The 24,205-nt window shown below is 32.8% G+C and overlaps 1 protein-coding gene across 10 annotated transcripts; it reads right to left on the bottom strand.

Annotated features, from left to right (window-relative positions):
* Nucleotides 1-13,852: 13,852 nt before the first annotated feature.
* LOC107897875 (DNA repair protein XRCC4) lies at nt 13,853-17,667 on the bottom strand. 10 transcript variants are annotated; one of them, XR_001684298.2, is made up of 6 exons: nt 17,333-17,640; nt 17,102-17,244; nt 16,826-16,954; nt 16,501-16,623; nt 14,272-15,551; nt 13,853-14,171 (listed from the first exon to the last, which is right to left on the bottom strand). XR_001684298.2 is itself a non-coding variant. In XM_016823459.2 (5 exons), exons 1-5 carry the CDS (start codon nt 17,478-17,480, stop codon nt 15,309-15,311), a joined length of 786 nt encoding a protein of 261 aa, XP_016678948.1. In that variant the 5' UTR covers nt 17,481-17,667; the 3' UTR covers nt 13,853-15,308. The 10 variants fall into 10 exon arrangements, 2 of the variants coding, with proteins under 2 accessions (XP_016678948.1, XP_040934870.1); XR_001684295.2 differs by having other exon boundaries at nt 13,853-14,177; XR_001684299.2 differs by having other exon boundaries at nt 14,257-15,551.
* Nucleotides 17,668-24,205: the final 6,538 nt, after the last annotated feature.

Here is a 24,205-nt window from a genome sequence, read left to right on the forward strand (position 1 = left end):
TTACTCATCGGTGGAGTGATTTCGAGGTGAATTATTAGTATCAAAGAGGTAGGTAAATGTGATTAATATTATAACTCCAAATATGAGAATGATCTAATTGGTAATGGTATGTTTGTATAATAAAGTATGCGATGAAATATTCTTATGTATTAGTGCATATTCTGCCCAAAAGCCTTATGATTTGAGTATGGGTTGGGTTGAGCTAGATGTGCCAGTACAAGGTAAGGATTATGATTTGTAAGCTTACGTATATGTGATAAGGAATATGTTTGGTTCTTTATGTGCCTATGGTAATTTAGTACTTGTCATGTTGAAATACTTAAAAGTATGGATGTGATTATGAACAAGTGGAAAGGATTATTGAAAGTTGAAAATCGATGAAGAATGTGCTTTGGAAATATTTGACCATCTAGGTCATTATTATTCGAAAGTATATATGTGGCAGCCAAGTGTTGCGTTTAATGATATTATAGATCGAGATGAAGCTCTAGATTAACTTCATCGAACAGTTGAAATGAATGACCAATGATAGTGATTGAGAACACTTTGTTTTGCTTAAAACTTACTAAGCATTAAATGCTTACTCCGTTCTTTGAATCTCTGTTTTATAGATTTTGGTTCGTCAGCTATCGGACTCGGGATTATTGAAGTCGAAGTCGCCCACACTATCAAAGCCCTTTGGTACACTTTTGGTTGAACTCTGAAAATGGCATGTATAGGACTACCCTTTTTGTTGTTGGTCATGTATCCTTCGGTTTTGTGTAAATTTGGATAGCCATGCGAAAATGGCTTAAATATACTTTGATCATAGCATTAAAATCGTTTTGTGTGTTGTTTGTCGAGAGGTATGGAAATGTTGGTAACGGTTAGCCATGGGAATGGTCATTCATGATCACTTTTGGTATATGTATGACAAACTCTAGTTGATCCATGGAGGATCATGAAATAGGTAAAGTTTACCTTAAAAATAGATGCTGATAGCAGCAGTGACGTGAATGTGAAAAATCACTAAAAATAGTAGGAATGGAATTAAATAGTGAATAAATTATGTAATCGAACCTTGATGACTCTATTTTCATAGGAAAGTAACGAAACGATCATATGAACAGTATGTTAAGAGATATTTAAGTTTTCGTGAGACAGGGCCAGAACGGTTTCTGGATTCCCTGTTCCGACTTTGGAAATTCATTATAAATTAACCAGAGATAATTATAAGTCGTGCGATATATGTACAGATTCCTTTTCGAGTCTAGTTTCTATAGAAAGAATCGACATCAGTATTGAAGCCCAGTACAGGGAGATATCCAAGTCGTAATGCGCAAAGGTCAGTGTAGTCGAACCCTGAAATAGGGGAGACTTTAACTAATAAACTGTACTAATTGGCTCAACCAAAAATTCTAGAAAAAATCTGTAGATGGACATGTGAGTCTAGTTTCAGGAAAAAAATTACGGAACTGATTTTTGAGCTTTGGAACTCAAGATATGATTTTTAAGGTGACAGTGACGCAGTTAGCCAACTGCCTGGAAACTTTTAAAAGTGGACTGTGTAAGTAAATTAATTAAGTCGGTTAGCACCTTGTGTTCGACTCTGACAACGGTCTCGAGTACGGGGTGTTACAATTTTATTGGTATCAGAGCTACGGTTTAGTCGATTCTAGGACTACCGTAATACGTTTGGGTCTAGCTATACATGCCATTATGTGAATATTTGATAGTGTGGTGATTTCTGACAATTGAAAATGTGTTTATTTAATGTAATGAATTCCGATCCCGACCGAGCTGTAGCAGATGGTATTGAGAGGACTGAGACATGCTTATGATGTGTCAATATTGAGAAGGGTATAACATAAGTAAGTTTTGAGTAATTGAATTTGGTATTTAACTTAAAATGCCATGATATACATGTATGATAGATGAATGATGTCCCATTGTCCTTATCATAATAAGGTTATTAGAGAAATGAACAAAGGAAGAGATTGGGGATATATGCTTTTGTGTGATTGCTTATTGAGCTGAAAGTTTAGTAAAAGAAGCATACATGTATTAGATTTGAATGATATTTACGACTTAAAGTCAAGAATCATGTTATATGTTTACATGTGAATGAATTGATTAAATTATAAATGTGATTTGTGCCATGTGAAACATGATAACATGTGAATAAATATGTATGAGACTCAGTGATGTGAATCCGAGTTTAAAGACCCGCTGACTATATGAAGAGATTATGTCCGGGTAAAGACCCGATGGCTATGTACAGAGATTATGTCCGGATTAAAATTCGTTGGCTTTGTGTGGAGATTTCATCCGAGCTAAAGGTCTCGACGATGATCCGGGCTAAGTCCCGAAGAGCATCCGTGCTAGTGATGTATCCGGGCTAAGTCCCGAAGAGCATTCGTGCTAGTGATGTATCCGGGCTAAGTCCCGAAGAGCATTCGTGCTAGTGATGTATCCGGGCTAAGTCCCGAAGAGCATTCATGCTAGTGATGTATCCGGGCTAAGTTCCAAAGAGCATTCGTGCTAGTGATGTATCCAGGCTAAGTCCCGAAGAGCATTCGTGCTAGTGATATATCCGGGCTAAACCCCGAAGAGCATTCGTGCTGGTGTTATATCCGGGCTAGGTCCCGAAGAGCAATCATGCTGGTGACGTGTATTCAGGCCTTCGTGCCTAGTAGGCTTCGTGCCGGTAATTTGAGCAAAGTTTAAGTATTCATTACTATACGAATTCAAATTTAAATGAGATGATATGTTTAACAGTGTACATACATGATGTTTATAGACTTGGTTAAGTCATTTCAATGTGTAATAACGAATGAATAAGAGCACTATGTGTGTGAATGATTAGAGGCACTGTGTGTGTGCGAATTCCTTTAATCGAGCACAATGAGTGCGAGATCGGTCAGTGGGCACTAAGTGTGTGAAGTGGAATTCATGTAAGACCTCGTCTGGGACGAAGGCATTGATTTGAGATAGTGTGTAAGACCATGTCTGGGACATGGCATCGGCTCGATATGTGAGCATATGTAAGACCATATCTAGGATATGGCATTGTAAGAGCTATATGTGCTTAATGAGTATCCATAATGATTTCAAATGATTCAACGGGTATCGTTAACAATGATTAAATGTGCTAAATGAATTCAATGTTCAGGTATGTGGAAGTTGATTTTCTGTTGGAAATAGGTTAAGTTGAATAGTGAGATACCATGGAGTTATAAAGGATATTTATTGGGATGTTTGAGCATATGTGTACTTTCGGTCAGGTTACAGCTTATACATGAATGAAAATGTGGGTTACAAATATGTGGGTTGATGATGTGAATTATACATGTTAATATGTGCTTAATATGTGTTTGAAATGCATTTGTGAATTAAATTAAGTGATTATTACTTATGAAATCAAGAAAATGAGATATATGTGCATACTTGTAGAAATGTTTATGTATTTGTTTTAAGATAAGAAAATGATTTTATAGATCGATGTGAAATCAATAATGAATTACAATTGCTATTGATGAGCTAATGTTTATATGAATATAATTCAATAAGAGGACGTTATCCTAAACTATGCATCGGTAGAAATTTTCGGGGACGAAAATCCCTAAAGGGGGGAGAGTTGTGACACCCCTAATTTGACCCTAATCGAAAAGTGGTTTCGGGACCACAAAATCGAGTCATAAAAATAATTAGCCGTCATATTTTATGACTATTATATGTGAATACGAATGTGTGAAAGTTTTAAGCTTTGATTTAGTAAATTGCATGTGAATTTAGTCAATAGGACTTATGTGTGACACTTTTGAAATGTGATAGGTCAAAACATAAGGATCTATTAGTGCATAAAATAAAAAGGGTGGACTTGCATGTCAATTTCCCCCCTAATTAGTAGTGGCCGGCCATGAGCATGAGAGTGGACAAAATGTTATGGGGTGAAACATGTTGGAAACATGTTGTGTTAGTGTGTTATGGGAGAAAGAATATAATAAAGGGTTAGTAATAAAGAAATGGAAAGGGAGGGGTGATGAGAACAAAGTTGTCTCATCCATGTTCCCCCCCCCATTGCCGTGACTTGAGAAGGAAAGAAAAGAAGAAATCGGTTCTTCTTGGCCGAAATGAAAAGAGGAAGAAAGGAATGAAGCTAGAAAGGAGAGGGCAGCTGCATGTAGTGGAAAACCATGAAATTTGTTTGCTTAGAAGTTAAAATTTTCAAGTAGAAGGGTAACTCTTCTAAACTCTCCCTTGCCCATAGCTTTTCGTTGACAAATTCTGGTTGCATTGTTGATTTGAGCTTGACGAATATGTGGGAGAAGAGAAGATTTTCTTTTCTAGTTGCAAATGTTGCATGTCTAGTAGATGAAGAGTTTCTCACTTGTGTTAAAAGAATTTAGTGAATGCTTGTGTTGTTATAATCCATTTTTGTAACTTTGGGGTTGATTGTATTTAGCTAACAAGGTAGGAGAAGGTTGTAGTAGAAAAGGGAAAGAGCAAATTGAATAGGTAGAATCGGTGTTGGGAACCTTAGTGAGCTTTCCTTGAACTTTTATTCTCTTGTGTTTGACAATTGTTGAAAATGTTAAATCATTGTCCGAATTTTACCTTGTTGGTATTGTTCATTGCTGCCCTGCTTATGCTATCTGATTGTGGTATTGATGCTGTTTGAATATTGTGTTGTTAATGACGTTCAGATAGTGGTGTATTTATGTTGTTTTAAGGACTGTTGTTTAGTGTTTTAATGCAGCAAAAAAAATTGTTGTTTAGACGACAATTAATGTTATCTAAGTGATTGTAAATTTATATTAATAATGGTTGAAGTTGTTAATGAACAAATGATATATAAATGAGCTATTTAGATGTTAAAGAATGTTGTCTAAATGGGTGAAGACTATGATGTCTAAAACTGCTATTAATTGTTTTACAAGCTGAAATTTAAGGGGATTGAATGCCGAAATTAATTGTACATGAAGGTTAAAGTTTTTGTATCCGATGCTTCAATCCAAGCTGAGTGATGGTGTTCGAAAGTGCTCTGCGGCTTTAGCTTAAGAGCAAAGAGGATCAAAGTCGGATAGGGGAAAAAGAGAATGTAAACGAATAGCCGTGGATACCTAATCGTCGACCACTTCCGAGGTAAGTTTTAAGTGATCAAACGTTGAGTAAATTCAATCAAAATAGGACATAATGAATTGAGTTAATAAGATATGATGTGGCCATGATATGTCTTAAACACAAAAGGTAAGTTCATAAGTGTTTGGACTTGGAAATTTAAGAGCAAATTGTAATAATTTGCTTTGGACAGCAGCAGTAACGTGATTTTAGAAAATCACTATAAATTTTTGGCGTGGAATTATAGGCTGAATAAAATATGTAATCAAAGCTTAGTTAGTCTAGTTTCTTATAAAAGAGACCGTGGAAGCAAAGAAATTTCCTATCAAGAGATATTTAAAGTTGTGTGGGACTGTGTCAGAATGACTCCGAAATCCCTTGTTCTGTTTTTAGAAAATCATTATAATTTTTACAAAAATGTTTATAAGATAAAATTTATATGCTTAGACTCCTTAATGAGTCTAGTTTCAAATGAAATCAAATAGAACACATTTTGAATTCCGTACAATGAGAAATTTGATTCGTAGTGAAGAGTGGTCAGATTAGTCAAACAGTGAAACAGGGGAAACTTTAAGAAAAATCTGGTATTGATTGGCCAAACCAAAAATTCTGAAAATTTTCTGGATAAGATATGTATGAGTTTATTTTCAGGGAAAATTAACGGCACTTCATTTGGAGTTTCGTAGCTCCATTTACGAATAATTTAATGACTGTTGCTCAGGAAAAATAGCTTGTGCTGAATTTGGGATTTTGTTGTAAACCTTAATAAAACCATTTGAGTTGCTTATAAGCTATCGATTAAACATTGGTAATCAAAGTACCAAATCCGTATTAAAGTGAAGCTATAAGCCACAAATGACTAGTATACCTAGTCAATTTTGTTATGATGAAATTGATGTACAAGTATATATATATGTGATAGGGCCGAGTGGCCAACGTGATGAATGTGAAAGTGTATATATGTGATAGGGTCGAGTGACCAACGTGATGAATGTGAAAGTGTATATATGTGATAAGGCCGAATGGCCAATGTGATGAATGTGAAAGTGTATATATGAGATAAGACCTAATGGCCAATGTGATGAATGTGAAAGTGTATATATGTGATAAGGCCGAATGGCCAATGTGATGGATGTGAAAGTGTATAAATGTGATAAGTCCCGAAGGGCATTTGTGTCAGTACTATATCCGGGTTAAAACCCCGCAGGCTTTATGCGAGAATATTATCCTGATTAATGTCCGTAGGCTTCGTGCTCGTACTATATCCGAGCTTTAAAGACCCAACGGCTAAATGCTAATATTCAAGTAAGACTTTGATATTGAGTATCTGCATTAAGTTACCATCAAATAAGTATTATGTATTTAAGATGTTCAGGTACGTATTACTTACTCATCGGTGGAGTGATTTCGAGGTGAATTATTAGTATCAAAGAGGTAGGTAAATGTGATTAATATTATAATTCCAAATATGAGAATGATCTAATTGGTAATGGTATGTTTGTATAATAAAGTATGCGATGAAATATTCTTATGTATTAGTGCATATTCTGCCCAAAAGCCTTATGATTTGAGTATGGGTTGGGTTGAGCTAGATGTGCCAGTACAAGGTAAGGATTATGATTTGTAAGCTTACGTATATGTGATAAGGAATATGTTTGGTTCTTTATGTGCCTATGGTAATTTAGTACTTGTCATGTTGAAATACTTAAAAGTATGGATGTGATTATGAACAAGTGGAAAGGATTATTGAAAGTTGAAAATCGATGAAGAATGTGCTTTGGAAATATTTGACCATCTAGGTCATTATTATTCGAAAGTATATATGTGGCAGCCAAGTGTTGCGTTTAATGATATTATAGATCGAGATGAAGCTCTAGATTAACTTCATCGAACAGTTGAAATGAATGACCAATGATAGTGATTGAGAACACTTTGTTTTGCTTAAAACTTACTAAGCATTAAATGCTTACTCCGTTCTTTGAATCTCTGTTTTATAGATTTTGGTTCGTCAGCTATCGGACTCGGGATTATTGAAGTCGAAGTCGCCCACACTATCAAAGCCCTTTGGTACACTTTTGGTTGAACTCTGAAAATGGCATGTATAGGACTACCCTTTTTGTTGTTGGTCATGTATCCTTCGGTTTTGTGTAAATTTGGATAGCCATGCGAAAATGGCTTAAACATACTTTGATCATAGCATTAAAATCGTTTTGTGTGTTGTTTGTCGAGAGGTATGGAAATGTTGGTAACGGTTAGCCATGGGAATGGTCATTCATGATCACTTTTGGTATATGTATGACAAACTCTAGTTGATCCATGGAGGATCATGAAATAGGTAAAGTTTACCTTAAAAATAGATGCTGATAGCAGCAGTGACGTGAATGTGAAAAATCACTAAAAATAGTAGGAATGGAATTAAATAGTGAATAAATTATGTAATCGAACCTTGATGACTCTATTTTCATAGGAAAGTAACGAAACGATCATATGAACAGTATGTTAAGAGATATTTAAGTTTTCGTGAGACAGGGCCAGAACGGTTTCTGGATTCCCTGTTCCGACTTTGGAAATTCATTATAAATTAACCAGAGATAATTATAAGTCATGCCATATATGTACAGATTCCTTTTCGAGTCTAGTTTCTATAGAAACAAACGGCATCAGTATTGAAGCCCAGTACAGGGAGATATCCAAGTCGTAATGCGCAAAGGTCAGTGTAGTCGAACCCTGAAATAGGGGAGACTTTAACTAATAAACTGTACTAATTGGCTCAACCAAAAATTCTAGAAAAAAATCTGTAGATGGACATGTGAGTTTAGTTTCAGGAAAAAAAATTACGGAACTGATTTTTGAGCTTTGGAACTCAAGATATGATTTTTAAGGTGACAGTGACGCAGTTAGCCAACTGCCTGGAAACTTTTAAAAGTGGACTGTGTAAGTAAATTAATTAAGTCGGTTAGCACCTTGTGTTCGACTCCGACAACGGTCTCGGGTACGGGGTGTTACAGGTTAAATCCTGAAGGTACGTGGCTTGGGAATGAGCGACCTTGCTGTAATAGTTTCAATTAATACGCTCGTAAAATCCCAGCGATGAGGTATGTTTCGTATGTGCTTTGAATTAGTTGATCCCTTACAAATAAGTATTCGCTCAATCGATAAATGAGCTATCGGCCTTTGGCTATGTTGATCTTTTGTGTATGAATATAAGGGTTGGTAATGTGAAGTAAGTATGATATTGAGAATTTGTGCATGTCAAATTATCCATTTAGCCATATGAATGCTACATTTTAGTTGTGTCAAATTTTATGGCTCAAAGCTTACTAAGCATTAAATGCTTACTCCGCTTCTGTAAATCTCTGTTTTATAGATTTTGGTTCTTCAGCTATCGGACTCGGGATTTTTGAAGTCGAAGTCGCCCACACTATCAAAGCTCCTTTTGGTACACTTTTGGTTGAACTTTGAAATGGCATGTATAGGACACCCCTTTTTTTTGTTATTAATCAAGTACTTTGGTGTTGTATATATTTGGATAGCCATGCGAAAATGGCTTATATATATTTTGAGCATAATGTTATAATCATCTTGAATGTATATGTTCATTAAGAGGCATGGAAATGTTTGGCAACGATTAGCCATTAGAATGGTTCATCATGATTATATTTTGGGCTATATATGCTAAAGGGCTAGTTGAATCATGGAAACTATGAAATAGGTAAAGTCTACCTTAAAGGCAGATGCTGACAGCAACAGTGATGTAGATTTGAAAAATCACTAAAAATTGTAGGAATGGAATTAAATAGTGAATAAATTATGTAATCAAACCTTGATGAATCTACTTTCACATAAACGAAACAATCATATGAGTTGTATGTTAAGAGATATCTAGGTTTTCGTGAAACAGGGCCAGAACGGTTTCTGGATCCCCTGTTCCGACTTTGGAAATTCATTATAAATTAACCAGGGACATTTAGAAGTTATTCCATATATGTATAGATTCCTCTTTGAGTCCAGTTTCTATAGAAACAAACGGCATCAGTATTGAAGCCCTGTACAGGGAGATATCTAATTCGTAATGCATGAAGGTCAGCGTAGTCGAACCCTGAAACAGGGGATACTTTAACTAATAAACTATACTAATTGGCTTGACCAAAAATTCTAGAAAAAAAATGTGTAGATGGATATATGAGTCTAGTTTCAGGAAAAATTTACAAAACTGGTTTTCGAGTTTTGGAACTCGAGATATGATTTTTAAGGTGACAGTGATGCAGTTAGCCAGCTCGTCTGGAAATTTAAAATGGACTGTACAAATAAGTGAGTTAAGTCTGCGAACCCCTCGTGTCTGACTCCGGCAATGGTCTCGGGTACGGGGTGTTACAATCTATTATGCTTGGGTCTTGTTTGATGTACTATTTGTCGAGTCAGCCACATCTATATCTCTATTTTTTTAGTCATCCACTTGCATTCCCAAGATAAGGCATCTCCCTAATTGGACTTGATAGACGACATATTAGAATTTTAATCGGTTTGCTCATTTTCGATTAAACTAAGGACATGTATAGGTTTATCTACTAATTACAAGCTATCTTTCCATCCTATGATCTGACCACGTAATACCACTTAGTATTTGTTAAACATTTAGACAACCAATCGTTTTGTTTTGCATACAAAAACCATGTGAAGACAATTATACAAAGTATATTAATATAATCAATGAAATTGTTTTATTAACCAATTTATTCAAAAATTTACAAGTGTATATTAACGAAAATATTACACTTAAGGCACTAAATCCAACATATAAATAGCTGGAGTGTCACACCCCAAATCTGGTGTATTCGAGAGAAAAAATTCACTTTGCAGATATAATATTTATATCAAAAGAACATGAAGCAGTCATTTCTCATACAAATAACATGTCAATAATCCATAAATTGAGCTGTCAAGGTCACATAGGACTTTTTGTCTCGTAACATTCTAAAACTTAAAGATGATTTGGTTTCAAGAAAAAGGAGCATCAAAATGGTTCGAGCATAAAACTTAGTTTGACACTTGATATTGTCCCCTAATCGCCCTCTAAAAGCAATTCTAGACAAACTAGAAGACATGTTCGGAGGCCAAGTTGTCTTGGCTCGACACTCAACTATAACTAGTTTGATGAATGCTCAACAAAAACCCGGTACTCCAATCATAGACCATATGGTTACTCTTATGGGTTACTTTGCCAAAGCTGCGAATAATAAGGCCAATCTAGACTAGAACACACAAATAGAGATGGTGTTCAAAAGCTTGTCCAAGGATTTTGCAAGCTTTAAGGTCGCCACATATAACATTGGGAACAAAAATCTAAAGTTTACAAAACTCATGAATGAGTTACAATCCTATGAGTTGATGTTGAACGGAAGTCAACAAGCACGAAAAGAAGAAACAAACTTAGCAGTTGCTTCTTCCTCTAAAGGGAAGGGAAAACATGCTAAGAGAAATAAGGCTAAGTCATCTGGGCCCCCTAAAATGGGAAGGAAGAGAACTAAAAAACCTAAAGACTTATCTAAGTCTAAATGTTTTTCTGCAACAACAAAGGGCACTTCAAGGACAATTACAAAGAGTGGAAGGGCTGCTAGCCACTAAAGGCAAAGGCATGGAACTCTTTATGATAGAATTTGCTTACTGGAAAATTCGATAGACCATTGGGTCATTGTTTCTAGAGCCACTAACTATGTGTGTGTTTCTTTACAATGGCTCAAAGACACAAAATATCTTAAAGATAATAGTCTATCTTGTAGATCGAAATGGGACAAGTGTGGCAACTGAAGTAGTGGGGGATGTACATCTTTATTTTGATAATTTTAGGAAGATTATTTTGAAAGACGATTTCTATGTACCTAGATTTGTTCCAAGATTTGTTCCATTGTAGGGGGATTTTGCTCCACTATCTTAAGTACCACTTATTTCGTCCTGAGGGACCGGAGCGTTCGAGCGCCATTTGGGATGAAGATTTGGGGCAATTTGGTATCTTGAACCCTTTACATGTGTGGAAAAGAGGTTTCACTCTTCGTATTCATTCAATTACACAAGGTTGCTCCCAGCCAATTAGCTATTGAATTAGACTTTATATTTATATTAAATTATATTTATTACTTCAGATTAATTATCATTTAATTAGTGTAATATATATATTGATTAAAACTAATATTATATATTATAAATAAATACAACCTGATATTTTCGTCAAGTAAAAATGACGGTAGTAATATTTGATATGTTTTGCTTCCATCGTGCAAAAGTAATTAAATTTCATAATGATTTGACATGTTTACTTTTTGTTAATGTTATTTGTTGTTTGATATAATTATTTGATATTTACTGATACTTCTCCCATTAGCAGTTATTGAAGCGCCAAATGCTGCATATAATAAATAATCCTAATTGAGGCAATTTTTGTATTTTTTCCGATATCTAATTCCAGGATCTACACAACTACTTGCACTTATTTTTGTGGTCTGACATATGCATGAACAAGAATATACAAATTTGATGTATTTAGATAAAATTCTAACTTTAATTTAAATGTATATATATTATTATGTAATATAAGTTCAAGTCGATTCGCATATATATTTTTAAAACTTTACAATTATGATTTATAATTATAAAAATATATATATTATCAAAATTTATGTTACTCTTCCATTCTTTTTTTAAATTAAATTTAAATGTTACATGTCACATATATTTAATTACTATCGCAGATGCTCTAGCAAGCCTGCATGCTCTTAACCTAGCTGATCCAGAATGATATTGCGAAGTTAGCCAAGATCAGTGAGAACGTATTTTTTTATTTTTCTTTTTCCTACCAAAATAATAAAATTTCACTATAGTTTAAATTGAAATGCTCTAAATTAAATTAAATTAAATTTTACATAAAATAATGTTATAGTTATATAAAACTTAAAATTAAAGATTAAAACTATAAAATATCATTATATTACTAAATTAATATTAAAAGTTATTTTATTATTATATTTTAAATATTATAAAAAAATTATTCAATAAAATTTGAATATATAAAGTCAGATAAATTTGTTACATTTATTATGTACAATAATTAATTTTTTACATTAACTTTGAACTATTTATTATATTTTGTATATATATTCTGATCTTATTCACTTCTATTATTTGCAGTTTGTTGTATCATACTAAAAATATTTTTTTTATATTTGATTTCTATATTCATATAAAATTTGTAAGCATTAAATATTTTTTTATAATTATAGTGATCACTTGGTATATAATGAAACAACCTTTTGATCTACAAAACTATTTTATTTTACTATTTTGATTTCCATGATTTTTTTAGAGCCCTATGATGATTTTTATTAAGTATAATTCCATTATTAAATATAGTTATAAATTATTAAATAATAAAAATATAGACCAGTATACTCACGAGCAACGCAAGTGATATTAAGACCTAGAAAATTATAAATTTTTATGTTACGCTTTTTATATATTTTTAATTATATATAATTTAAAATAATAATAACCTAAAATTGATATTTTATAAAATATAAAAATACACAAACTTATAAAAAAAATTTAGAATAAATCTAGACAAATAGATTTTTAGATTTAAATATATTTAGACAATCATTTACCTAAATCATTCTTGATGTGAAAAATATTTTTTTTGATTATTTATATATTTTAAAGATCTTTAAAAAAATTAAATTATGTTTGTCACTTGAAATGAAGCACTACCACATGCATGTCATCACCATATTGATTATCAATACCATATCTAAACCAACAAATGGTGTTAATGCATAGATATCAATTTAATTGATGAGATTTAAGCTCCATTTATTTTACTGAAAATAACTTTCAAAAAATAATTTCAAGAAAATAATTTACTTTTTTAAAAAAAATAATATTTTCTAGTATGTGGATAAATATTTTCTGTTATTTGCTAAATTTTTTAAAAATATTTCCTAAAAATTATTTTCAATTAAACAAACATTTAAGATTTTCTAATTTTTTCGTTGTTTAATTAAATTAAATTTTATTAATTTATATTTTAAATTATTTTTAAATATATTAAAGATATTATATTAAATTTAGATTTATTATGTCATTTTTTAATTACATGACTACTAATAAAATATTTTTATTTAAAAATATGACATCAACAAAATTGACAAAAAAAAATTAACAATATCAAAAGCTAGACTTAATTTTTAAATTTTAAAAATAAAAAAATTAAATTCTTAAAAATAAAAATACAAAGACTAAATTATAAATTTATAAAATATACATAAACTTATAATATATTTAAAGTTTTATACTACAAAACATTTATTATTAATATATTTATAATTGTAATAAATATTTATTATTAAAATATTAATATTAAATATTTTCAATAATATTTTATTTAAAATTTATTATTAAAATAAAATTAAAATATTAAATAATTTATTAAAATAATAATTTATATTTATTATATTAATAATTTATTATATGACTAAATATTAATAATTAAATATGTACCTTGAATAATATTAAAAAATATGATATTTTAAATATTTTTAAAAAATATAATAAAATTTATTATTTATATAATAATATTAAACTTAATTTAAGTTAATTTTTATAGAAAAATAAAATTATCAATAGATAAATTTTTTTCGAAAAATATTTTTTTTAAATGGTAACTGTTCACCAAATTATTTTCTATGAAATAAATATAGAAAAATGCAAAAAAATATTTTCTATAAAATATTTTACATGTAAAAACGGAACCTCAAGTACCAACTAGATCCGAAAAAACATTCAACTACCAAGTGCTTTTAAACAAATTTAGAGAACAAACTACATGTTAATCCTAGAAAAAAAGACAGTTCAATATAAGCAAAAATAAAAATAAAAAAATTCTCGTGATTAAAAATTATCGGTTAAAGCAAAGGCCTGTTTAGGCTGAAGCAAAGGCATGTTTACAGGCTGTCACCATGGCGGAAGAAATGGGTTTTCGCGAAATATGTGTTGAAGGAGATGCGTTGACGGTCATCAGAAAACTAACCCTTGCAACAGAAGACAGATCAAGTATTAGAAGCATTATTCATGCAATCAAGAAGAAATCGTACAGATTTAGCAGCATACAGTTTCAATATGTACCAAGAGAAGCAAATACGGTGGCGCATGAAATGGTGATGGAAGGAAAGAAGTTCGATGGTCCTCAATACTGGATGGAGAAGGTACAGTGCGCAGTGCAAGACTTGGTGAATCGTGAAAGAATCAGCACAAATGGTGGACAAAATGTTAGCGATGAGTCCGGATGCAACAATGGCGGATAGATCCGATGAACTCAAAAATAGGGAGACTGGAATCGGAAAAGTCAGAAGATGCTAATTCATAGAAGAAGAGTCTCTTATGCGACTGATGCACTTAGAAGTCTGGGTATAGAGAAATGAAAATGAGATTTCAAAATAGTGGTTTGTCTCTGTGTCGGTTTAAGGTCTTTACCATGCTTTCATTTGTTTTGTTTTTAAGTCTTTTTCTGCTTTATCTTCCCAATGCACCGATTGGGGTGTTGGCATTTATTAGGTTCTTAACTATTTCTATTTTCATTTTCTCAATGCACCGGTTACGGTGCTTGGCAGAGTAGGTTAGCTATAAAATATTAATGCTTGCGTCTGATTTTAGTTTTATCCCAGTAATAAAGGCATCGGTTGAGGTTTTTTTTTTTTAAAAAAAATTATTATTATCTCATGTATTGAGATATTTAAAAAATAATGTGATAGAAATAATGACAGAGAACCAATTTAATCCAAATCCGAAAACCACAAAATACCAATTCAATAAACTATAAAAATTATCAACACTACATCAAGTTTAACAGCAAAAGCAAATCGGGAACTAGGAATTCGATGATCATAACTTATTGGACCAAGTTTTTTTTTTCTCCTTCTTTTGCATACGAATGAGATCGCCAATCTGGAATCGAAAAATTGTATAGTGTCCATATTCGAATGTTAAACTTAATAAATGCCACTTTTTAGAAATGACAAAAAAATGCCAATCGAGAAATATCAACTACTGTAATATATTGGTAGAGATGTTGAAGAATCTACAGATTAGGGAAAAGAAGAGCACACAAAAGGGGAGGGAGAATAGCATTGGGTTAACATACCAATCTATGCTCAACCAGATCATTACTTACGTGTAGCTCTCTTTCGACCACGACCTCTGCCTGCTGGAATATCCTTTGAACTGCTTGTGATTTTCTTGTCAGCTTCTTCTTCACTTTCCTCAGCATTACTTCCACTATGGTAGCTCTCTGTTTTATCAGTAGATTCTTCCTCATCCACCGAAGCTTTTCCTGCAATTTCCTGTTTTGAGAGCTGGTCTCGAAGCTCCCTGAGTTTTGCCTTCTTTGAATTCAAGACCCCAAGGAACTGAAGATGGGACAAAGACCAATTCAGTCATAACATGCGAATGTTGTATGTATTCAAACTACATGTGAGGTGAAGTCCAGCCATGCTGCTCAGCTCTCTAAACTGTTGGAGCAGAGTTGGCATTCAAACCATAAACTTATCATTCAAAACGATTTTAACACCTATTTTGGAGTATTTGTTAATTTTCTTTTAACATTTTACTAACAAAATACAGTTTTAACTTATAACAAACAGAATACACCATTTTTCCTTATAACAATGTCATTCTCCCTGATCTCAAAATTGGCCAAGATTGATAAGTGATAATGTTTTAGATATCTTCTAGCAAGTATGGCTTCCCTTAGCTAAGTCAGATCAGAACTAATACGCAGAGGGAAAAAAAAAAGAATCATATACGAATTCAGTTCCAATCTGGTCTAGAAATCATGAAAGAGATAATTAAAAAATGAGCTGAAATAAGAACTGGAGATTCCTATTCAAGAATATATATATTTATATTATATAGCAATCCGGAACAATCAAATCTACATTACCAACTAAACCGCTCCATCAAAGAAAATATCATTCCAGAAGAAAAAATCTAGAACACCCAATATAAACAAGAAGATGAAGCAAGAAAATTTTTTAAAAATTGCAAAAGATAATAAAATGAAACCATAAGTTGCTCAAAAATATAATCAAATAAAAATTTAAAAAGATTCATAACAAAGAAATACTCTCATCTTCCTATTCAAATTGAAAATTCCCTTATTTCATTAGCTTGCCTCAGAAATGGCAATATGGCTCAAACATGGAGATCTATACAGAGGGCTTAGAGAAATGGTAACCCTCAAAGTCAATTTCTTCTATTAAAACAAATAAAAATTCAAATATGTTTGCATTTGATTATGTAGATGGCATAAAATAATAATAATAATCATGAACAAGTCAAATATTTTAGGTAACACACCTTTGCATAGATTTCTGATTCAAATTCCATCTTCTCATTGGTAAATCTCTCACTTTGTTCTAAACATTTCTCAGCTTCCAGTTTGAGCTTCTCAAAAGATTGAGTTTTTCTAACCACTTCTTCCTGTAAAATTCTTCTTATCAGCATCTGTATCATTATGACATAAGAATAAACATATACATACATATTTCATATATAACCACTGCAATTAACAACAACAAAAAGCTGAAGAGCTTATCATTGAGCTTCCAATGGAAGCAACAAGAAAATAAGACAATGGCCAAAAATTAGAAATATATATATATATATATATAGAAAATATTACGCTTAGGTTAATGTTTGCATCCATAAGAAAATCCAAAATTCCCGCTGTAATCTTTCGGCTATCATTCGACGGCTGGAATTTCCATCGCCATTCAAGTTTAGTTCCTTCTCTTTCGAAAGTCCATGAAAGCTGCCCAAAAACAAAAAATCAAAAAATAATTCAAGTCTTAATTTTTAAGATACTCAAATTTACTCTTCTTTGTTTTTCTCAAAGGAAAAACAAATTCAAATCAAATTCTTCGAATTAAGCAAATTCACAGAAAAGGAAAAAGCTAACTCTTTTGTGATCATCGCCAGCATCAACGAACTGGTAGGCTGAACCGGGCTGTTGAAACTCTAAATACCGTTCGGCTAATTCAATGTATTCAGCGACGGGCTGATCCCACTGAGCCGCTCTTTCCTGCACCTCCTCCTCCGTCGCTGCGACAAATTCAAAATGTTTTAAGTAAAAATAGAACATTTAAGTATTAAATTGGTCGGAAATTTTGATAGAGAAGCGGAGGAGTACCGTTGCAGAGCCAAGCGCGGAGGCCATCGGTGACGGAGAGATGGAAGTGAGTATCGAACCACGTGCCTTTCACGAAGAGAGGATCGGTGCTTGGAATTTCAAGCTTAAGGCAAGTATGTCTTGCCGTTGCCGTAGAGCTGCTTTCCATTGTTTAAGTGCTTAAACACTAATTTATTTCTATCTCGTTCAAAAACAGCTTATGGAGTCTTCCCGCTTTCCCTTCGCTGCTGCTTTTCAAAATCTGTTTCGTCTTTTTTTTTCTTTCATTCTTTTATCGGAGAGGAAACTTACTCTGCAATCTTAATTTAGAGATAACTGCACATTTGGTACATGTGGTTTTATAGAATATTTAATGTAATACTAGTATTTTAAAAAGGTTTAATTCATGATTTAGCCTTTAAAATATACACATTTTTTTATTTTGGTATTTAATTTTTTTTGTTCCAGTTAAATACTTAAAATATAAATTTCTTATATTTTTTTCTATTTTGTAATGTCCATTAATTTATTTAGGCAACTTTGGCAGATGAAAAAATATAAGGTAGTAATTAAGTTTATTTAAAATAAAAATATTAAAATTCAATTAAAAATAGAAAATTATAATATTAAATATTTAAATATTAAAAAATATTTTTGACTTTGACCAACCTTTGATTGATTGTTGACTGACATTGACCAAGTGTTAACCGATGTTGATTAATCATTTATCAGTGTTGATTGGCCACATGGCACTATTAAAACACGTCACGTTCCTTTTTTATTTTTATAATATTATATATTATATTGGTTGAAAATGTAAAAAAAAATCATATATGATATATATAATTTTTTTAAAATATTTTTAAAATAATTTTTATAAAATTTTAAAATATATAATTATAAATTTAAAAAATTCAAAATAATATATAATTATGAGTTTTGATAATGTTTGGATTAATTATAGATAAATTTGAAAGCAAAAATTTCAGGTCCCTTGTTCCAGGTCAAGACATTCGAAATATGTCTCAAGACACAGGAACTTCGAAGTTAAAAAAGCTACACTAATAGGGGCATGTCTTGAGACAAATGCTCTATTGTCTCGAGACCAACAACTATTTGTCTCAAGAAAGGGTAACTTTGAAGCTAAAGTTCTACAGTAACATAACAATGTCTCGAGACATTGAAGTCCTTATGTAACACCCCATACCCGTATCCTATGTAGGGGAGGAATATGAGGCATTACCTAACTTTAACTCATATTTACAACCAATTCCGAGTCTTCATGACTTGGAAAATTTAAAATTTTCTTAAACTTATCAATATATTCCTAACATGGTCTTACGAGGCCCAAAACACACATCGGAAATCATTCGGGACCAATCCGGGTCCTCTTTACAACTATAGAAAAATGTCACTTGACACAAGGGCACACGCCCGTGTGGGAGGGGAAACACGCCCGTGTGACCATTCTAACATGGTTGTGCTAATGGCCCGTGTGTCTCACACGGCCTAAGCAAAATAGGGGCACGCTCGTGTCCTCCACCCATGTGGCATTAATTCTAAATGCACACCTACAGGGGTTTTCACACGGCTTGGCACACGCCCATGTCCTTGGCCCATGTCTTTCACACGGCCATGACACGCCTGTGTCCTAGCCTGTGTGTAAAAACATGGACATTTGTTTCTGACGTCAGCATTTCATAAGGGTCACACGGCCAAGGCACACGCCCGTGTGCTAGACCGTGCCCTTCACACGGTTGAGACACACGGCTAAGACACACGGTCGTGTCTCTGCCCGTGTGTTTACTATCATGCATACTAACTTGAAATTTTTACGTGCAAGGGACACACGGCTGGACAACACGCCCATGGTGCTGGCCATGTGTCACACAATGTAACGCCCCGTACCCGAGACCGTCGCCGGAGTCGAACACGAGGTGTTAACAGACTTAATTCATTACTTAAACAGTTTAAACAATTTATTTTTAAAATTTTCAGTCAAGCTAGCAATCTGCGTCACAGTCGCTTAAAAATTCATATCTCGAGTTCCAAAACTCTAAATCCAATTCCGTAAATTTTCCCTGAAACTAGACTCATATATCTATTTAAAATTTTTTTCTAGAATTTTTGGTCAAGCAAATTAGTACAGTTTATTAGTTAAAGTCTCCCCTATTTTAGGGTTCGACTGCTCTGACCTCTGTGTATTACGAATCAGATATCTCCCTGTACAGAGTTTCAATGACTATGCCGTTTGTTTCTAATAAAACTAAACTCAATAAGGAATCTGTACATATAAATCATGACTTCTAATTATCTTTTAACAATTTATGGTGAATTTCCAAAGTCATAACAGGGGATCCAGAAATCGCTGGCCCTGTTTCACAAAAATTTAAACATCTCATAAAATATAACTCATATACCTGTTTTGTTCCATCCATATAAAAATAGACTCATAATTATTCAATTCCATATTTTATTCATCATCTAATTGTATCTCTACTATTTTTAATGATTTTTCAAACTCACATCACTGTTGCTGTCTGAATCTATTTTATGGTAAAATTTACCTATTTCATGGTTTCCATGGATTAGCTAGCAATTTAGCATACATAACACCAAATATGATCATGATTAGCCATTCCAATGGCTAATCATTACCAAGCATTTCCATACCACTCAATAACCATATCATAAGACCATATATACAAAATGATTATAATGCTATACATGCCATACTCAAAATATACAAGCCATTATGCCAAGATGGTATACGGATAGTGTGAGCGTGCCTCCAACCGGTTCTGATTTCCGAGCTGGCTTGTCAACACTACAAGGAATGAAAAGGAGGGAGTAAGCATAAATGCTTAATAAGTTCACATGCAAATAGCAAGTAACATAACCATATAAGCAAACATAAAACATCATTTGCATAATCATCACCAAGACATTCATATCACATTTTCATTTATCATCTTACCATATTGTTGTTATATCGATTTTTCAACCCGAGGGTTAAGTACATACCTGTTCAAAGTACCCATTTCACAACACTTACCAATACGCCCCTTTCATCTTGAGTATTCCTCCATTTCAGTAGAACTTTACCCGTTGAACACATCGGAATATAATTCGGATACATGAAAAGTTTGCACATAAGTGCCACATATGTAGCCAAGCTACCATGTAACCCGCCCATAAGTGAACTCGGACTCAACTCAACGAGCTCGGATGCCTAGTTACATCTCACGAACTCGGACTTAACTCAACGAGTTCGGACATTCGCATTCATAAGTGAACTCGGACTCAACTCAACGCGTTCAGATGCCCAAATATCCCAGTGACATGTCACTTGTATCCTAATCCATTCCTAAGGTTCAACGGGACCTTTTTCCCAATCATGTGTCTCAACCATCTTCTACGGAATGCCGATACCGATACTCGGTAGTATTTCACATTTTCCAAGTATATCACATAATTTGACATATTATCAAACAATTATCACAAGTATAATATTTCATGTAATGCCCCGCACCCGAGACCGTTGCCGGAGTCGAACACGAGGTGTTAACGAACTTAATTCATTTATTTACACAGTTCATTTTAAAATTTCCAGACAAGCTGGCTAACTGCGTCACTGTCACCTTAAAAATCATATCTCGAGTTCCAAAACTCGAAAACTGATTACGTAAATTTTCCCCGAAACTAGACTCATATATCCATCTACAGACTTTTTTCTAGAATTTTTGGTCAGGCCAATTAGTACAGTTTATTAGTTAAAGTCTCCCCTATTTCAGGGTTCGACTACTCTGACCTTCATGCATTACGACTTAGATATCTCCCTGTACCGGGCTTCAATACATATTCCGTTTGTTTCTAATGAAGCTAGACTCAAAAAGGAATCTTTACATGTAAAGCATGACTTCTAATTATTTCTGGTTAATTTATGGTAAATTTCCAAAGTCAGAACAGGGGATCCAGTAACCGTTCTGGCCCTGTTTCACGAAAACTTAAACATCTCATAAAATACGGCTCATATGGTCGTTTTGCTTCTTCCATATGAAAATAGACTCATCAAGGTTCGATTAAATAATTTATTCATTATTTAATTACATTCCTACTATTTTTAGTAAATTTTCAAACTCACATCACTGCTGCTGTCAGCATCTATTTTAAGGTAAATTTCACCTATTTCATAGTTTCCATGATTCAACTAGCCATTTGACATACATAGCACCAAATATGATCGTGATTAACCATTCCAATGGCTAATCATTGCCAAGCATTTCCACACCTCTCAATAACCATATATATACCAAATGATTTTAATACTATGCTCAAAATATTTAAGCCATTTTCGCATGGCTATCCGAATATATACACATTACCAAAGGTACTTGATTAACAACAAAGGTTAGTCCTATACATGCCATTATCAACGTTTAACTAAAAGAGTACCAAAAGGGCTTAGATAGTGTGGTCGACTTCGACTTCGACAATCCCGAGTCCGATAGCTGACGAACAAAAATCTATAAAACAAAGAATTAAAGAAACGGAATAAGCATTTAATGCTCAGTAAATTTTGAGTAACGAAATTATTTACGACTAAAGTATAGCGTTCATATGACTAAATGAATAATTTCATATATGCACATTCTCAAAATCATAATTTCTTCACGCTTCAACCAATATATTCATACACAGGGTATCAAACCTAACTAGAGGCCGGAAGCTCGTTAATCAATTGAGCGAGTACTATTTGAAAGGAATCAACCTTTCCGATGCATATACGAAACATACCTTATCATTTGTATTTTATGAGCGTATTAATTGAAATTATTACAGCAAGATCGCTCGCTTCCAAACCCAAGTATCTTCGGGATTTAGCTGGATATAGCAACTCACACAAATGCCTTCGGGTCTTAGCCCGGATATAGTCACTAGCATGAATGCCTTTGGGACTTAGCCCGGATATAGTCACTAGCACAAATACCTTCGGGACTTAGCCCGGGTATAGCAACTACTCGCACAAATGCCTTCGGAACTTAGCCCGGATATAGTAACTTGTACAAATGCCTTCGGGACTTAGCCCGGAACATACAAAGAGCATGATTTTGATTTGCTTTATAACATGATCTCTATACGCATTCGGCTACCCGTCATAGGTATAAACTAATCACCTCAATATACAATTCAAGTAGAATCATTATATCACCGTTTATTTGTTATGCTTATATGTCATGACCAGGGATTTAAATAGCGGACCGAAACCGCTATAGCGGCTGTTATATAGCAGAAGCGGCGCCGTCCGAAATCGCAACGGCTAAAAATAACGGTGTGAAGCGGAGTCACACCGATAACGGTGGGTCGCGGCCGCAACTTAACGGATAACGGCCGGTCGCGGCAATAACGGGACGCTATTCCCGTTATATCCCGTTATAGTGAATTAAAAAAAATCCATCTCCCTCCTCTAAATAAAAATCAGCAGAAACAGTGAAACTTAATAAAACAAAAGGGAATATATTCCCCTGCAAAATCAGTGTTTTCAATCAAAAAAAGTAAAAAGAAAGCAAACAAAAACTGAAACCAAATAAACAGCAAGCAAATAAGCAATCAAAATTCAAAACTCCTTTCTCATATTTCGGTCGCTAAACTGAAACCCAAACGGCAAACAAAGTAAACTGATCACTTCACATTCAGATTCAGAGACTGATAATCTTCAAGTAAGTACCTAAAACTTCGTCTTGTTAATTCTTGCTTGTTTTTGCAGTAGATTCAGAGTTTTTTTGAGAGGATGATAGAGTTTAGACTTTAGATCACAAAGTGAATCAATCCCTTACTAACCGTTGTAAGATCCAGAAAAATGAAATCAATCCAGCAACGAAGATGAAAACGAGCAAGAGAAGAGAGATCTTGGAAGCTGGAAAGTGGAAACTGGCGTTTGATTTCCCTCTTGACTCTTCTTCAGTTTTTCTTTCTGTTTCTAATATTTCTGACGTTTGATTTCCCTTTTTCTTTATTTTTTTCATTTTTAATGTCTTTACTCCTAGCCAAAACCAAGGCACCGTTTAGGCTTCCAATATTTTCATGACAGGTCACTGTTTAATGGGTGTAAATTTGGCACTTTGACTAAAATTAATAGGCTGTAAAATTAATAGGCTGTAAGACTTGAAATTAGAATTCATTATAACTATTAAACATATATATGTATATAATCATTTTTAAAATAAAACCAGTATATATTATTTAATGAGAATGATATCCTTACTATATTTATTAAAATTAATATAAAAAATGAGATTTAATTTGAATGATAAAATTGAGGATTTGAAAGTTTTTAAATATGATTATTGTTTGTATTTTTCTATATGTATTTTGGATTTAAATTGATTTTTTTTGTATTTTGTATAAAATGTAAAAATACTTTTATATTTTAATATTTGCTACTTTGTAAAAAGGTTATATTTTTTTAATTAATTTCCAATCAAGTTAGTGTTTAGTTGACTCTTGACATTAACTTATCGACAATTAAGTATAATATAAATATTTATATTCTATTTGTTTAATTTTTATTGATATAAATTTTAACATATTAATAATTTATGAAATTAAATTTTTACGTACACATATGGAGTTTTAATAATTTTCTTGTGTAATTATATACTATGCTAATGCAACCATAAAAAATCATCTATACTATAAATTAAGGAGTTGATTGAGTTGATGTAACCTAATAACCGAGACCAAACTCAATTAGAAAATTATTATCCATTCATTTTATAAAACAACAAATATTATTTTGAGGTATTTATATATTTTTATATTTGATAAATTTAGAAAAAAAATACATGCATATAAATGTAAATAATGACATTTGAAATCCAACATTAAAATCAT

This window comes from Gossypium hirsutum, chromosome A10 (assembly GCF_007990345.1).
Source record: "Gossypium hirsutum isolate 1008001.06 chromosome A10, Gossypium_hirsutum_v2.1, whole genome shotgun sequence".
Classification (NCBI taxonomy): domain Eukaryota; kingdom Viridiplantae; phylum Streptophyta; class Magnoliopsida; order Malvales; family Malvaceae; genus Gossypium; species Gossypium hirsutum.

Coding starts and splice junctions, on each gene's coding strand:
- LOC107897875 (XM_041078936.1), bottom strand. CDS start 17,480: ATGGAAAGCAGCTCTACGGCAACGGCAAGACATACTTGCCTTAAGCTT. Junction 17,245..17,332: donor CCGCGCTTGGCTCTGCAACG/GTACTCCTCCGC, acceptor AATTTGTCGCAG/CGACGGAGGAGGAGGTGCAG. Junction 15,552..16,500: donor AATCAGAAATCTATGCAAAG/GTGTGTTACCTA, acceptor TCCCATCTTCAG/TTCCTTGGGGTCTTGAATTC.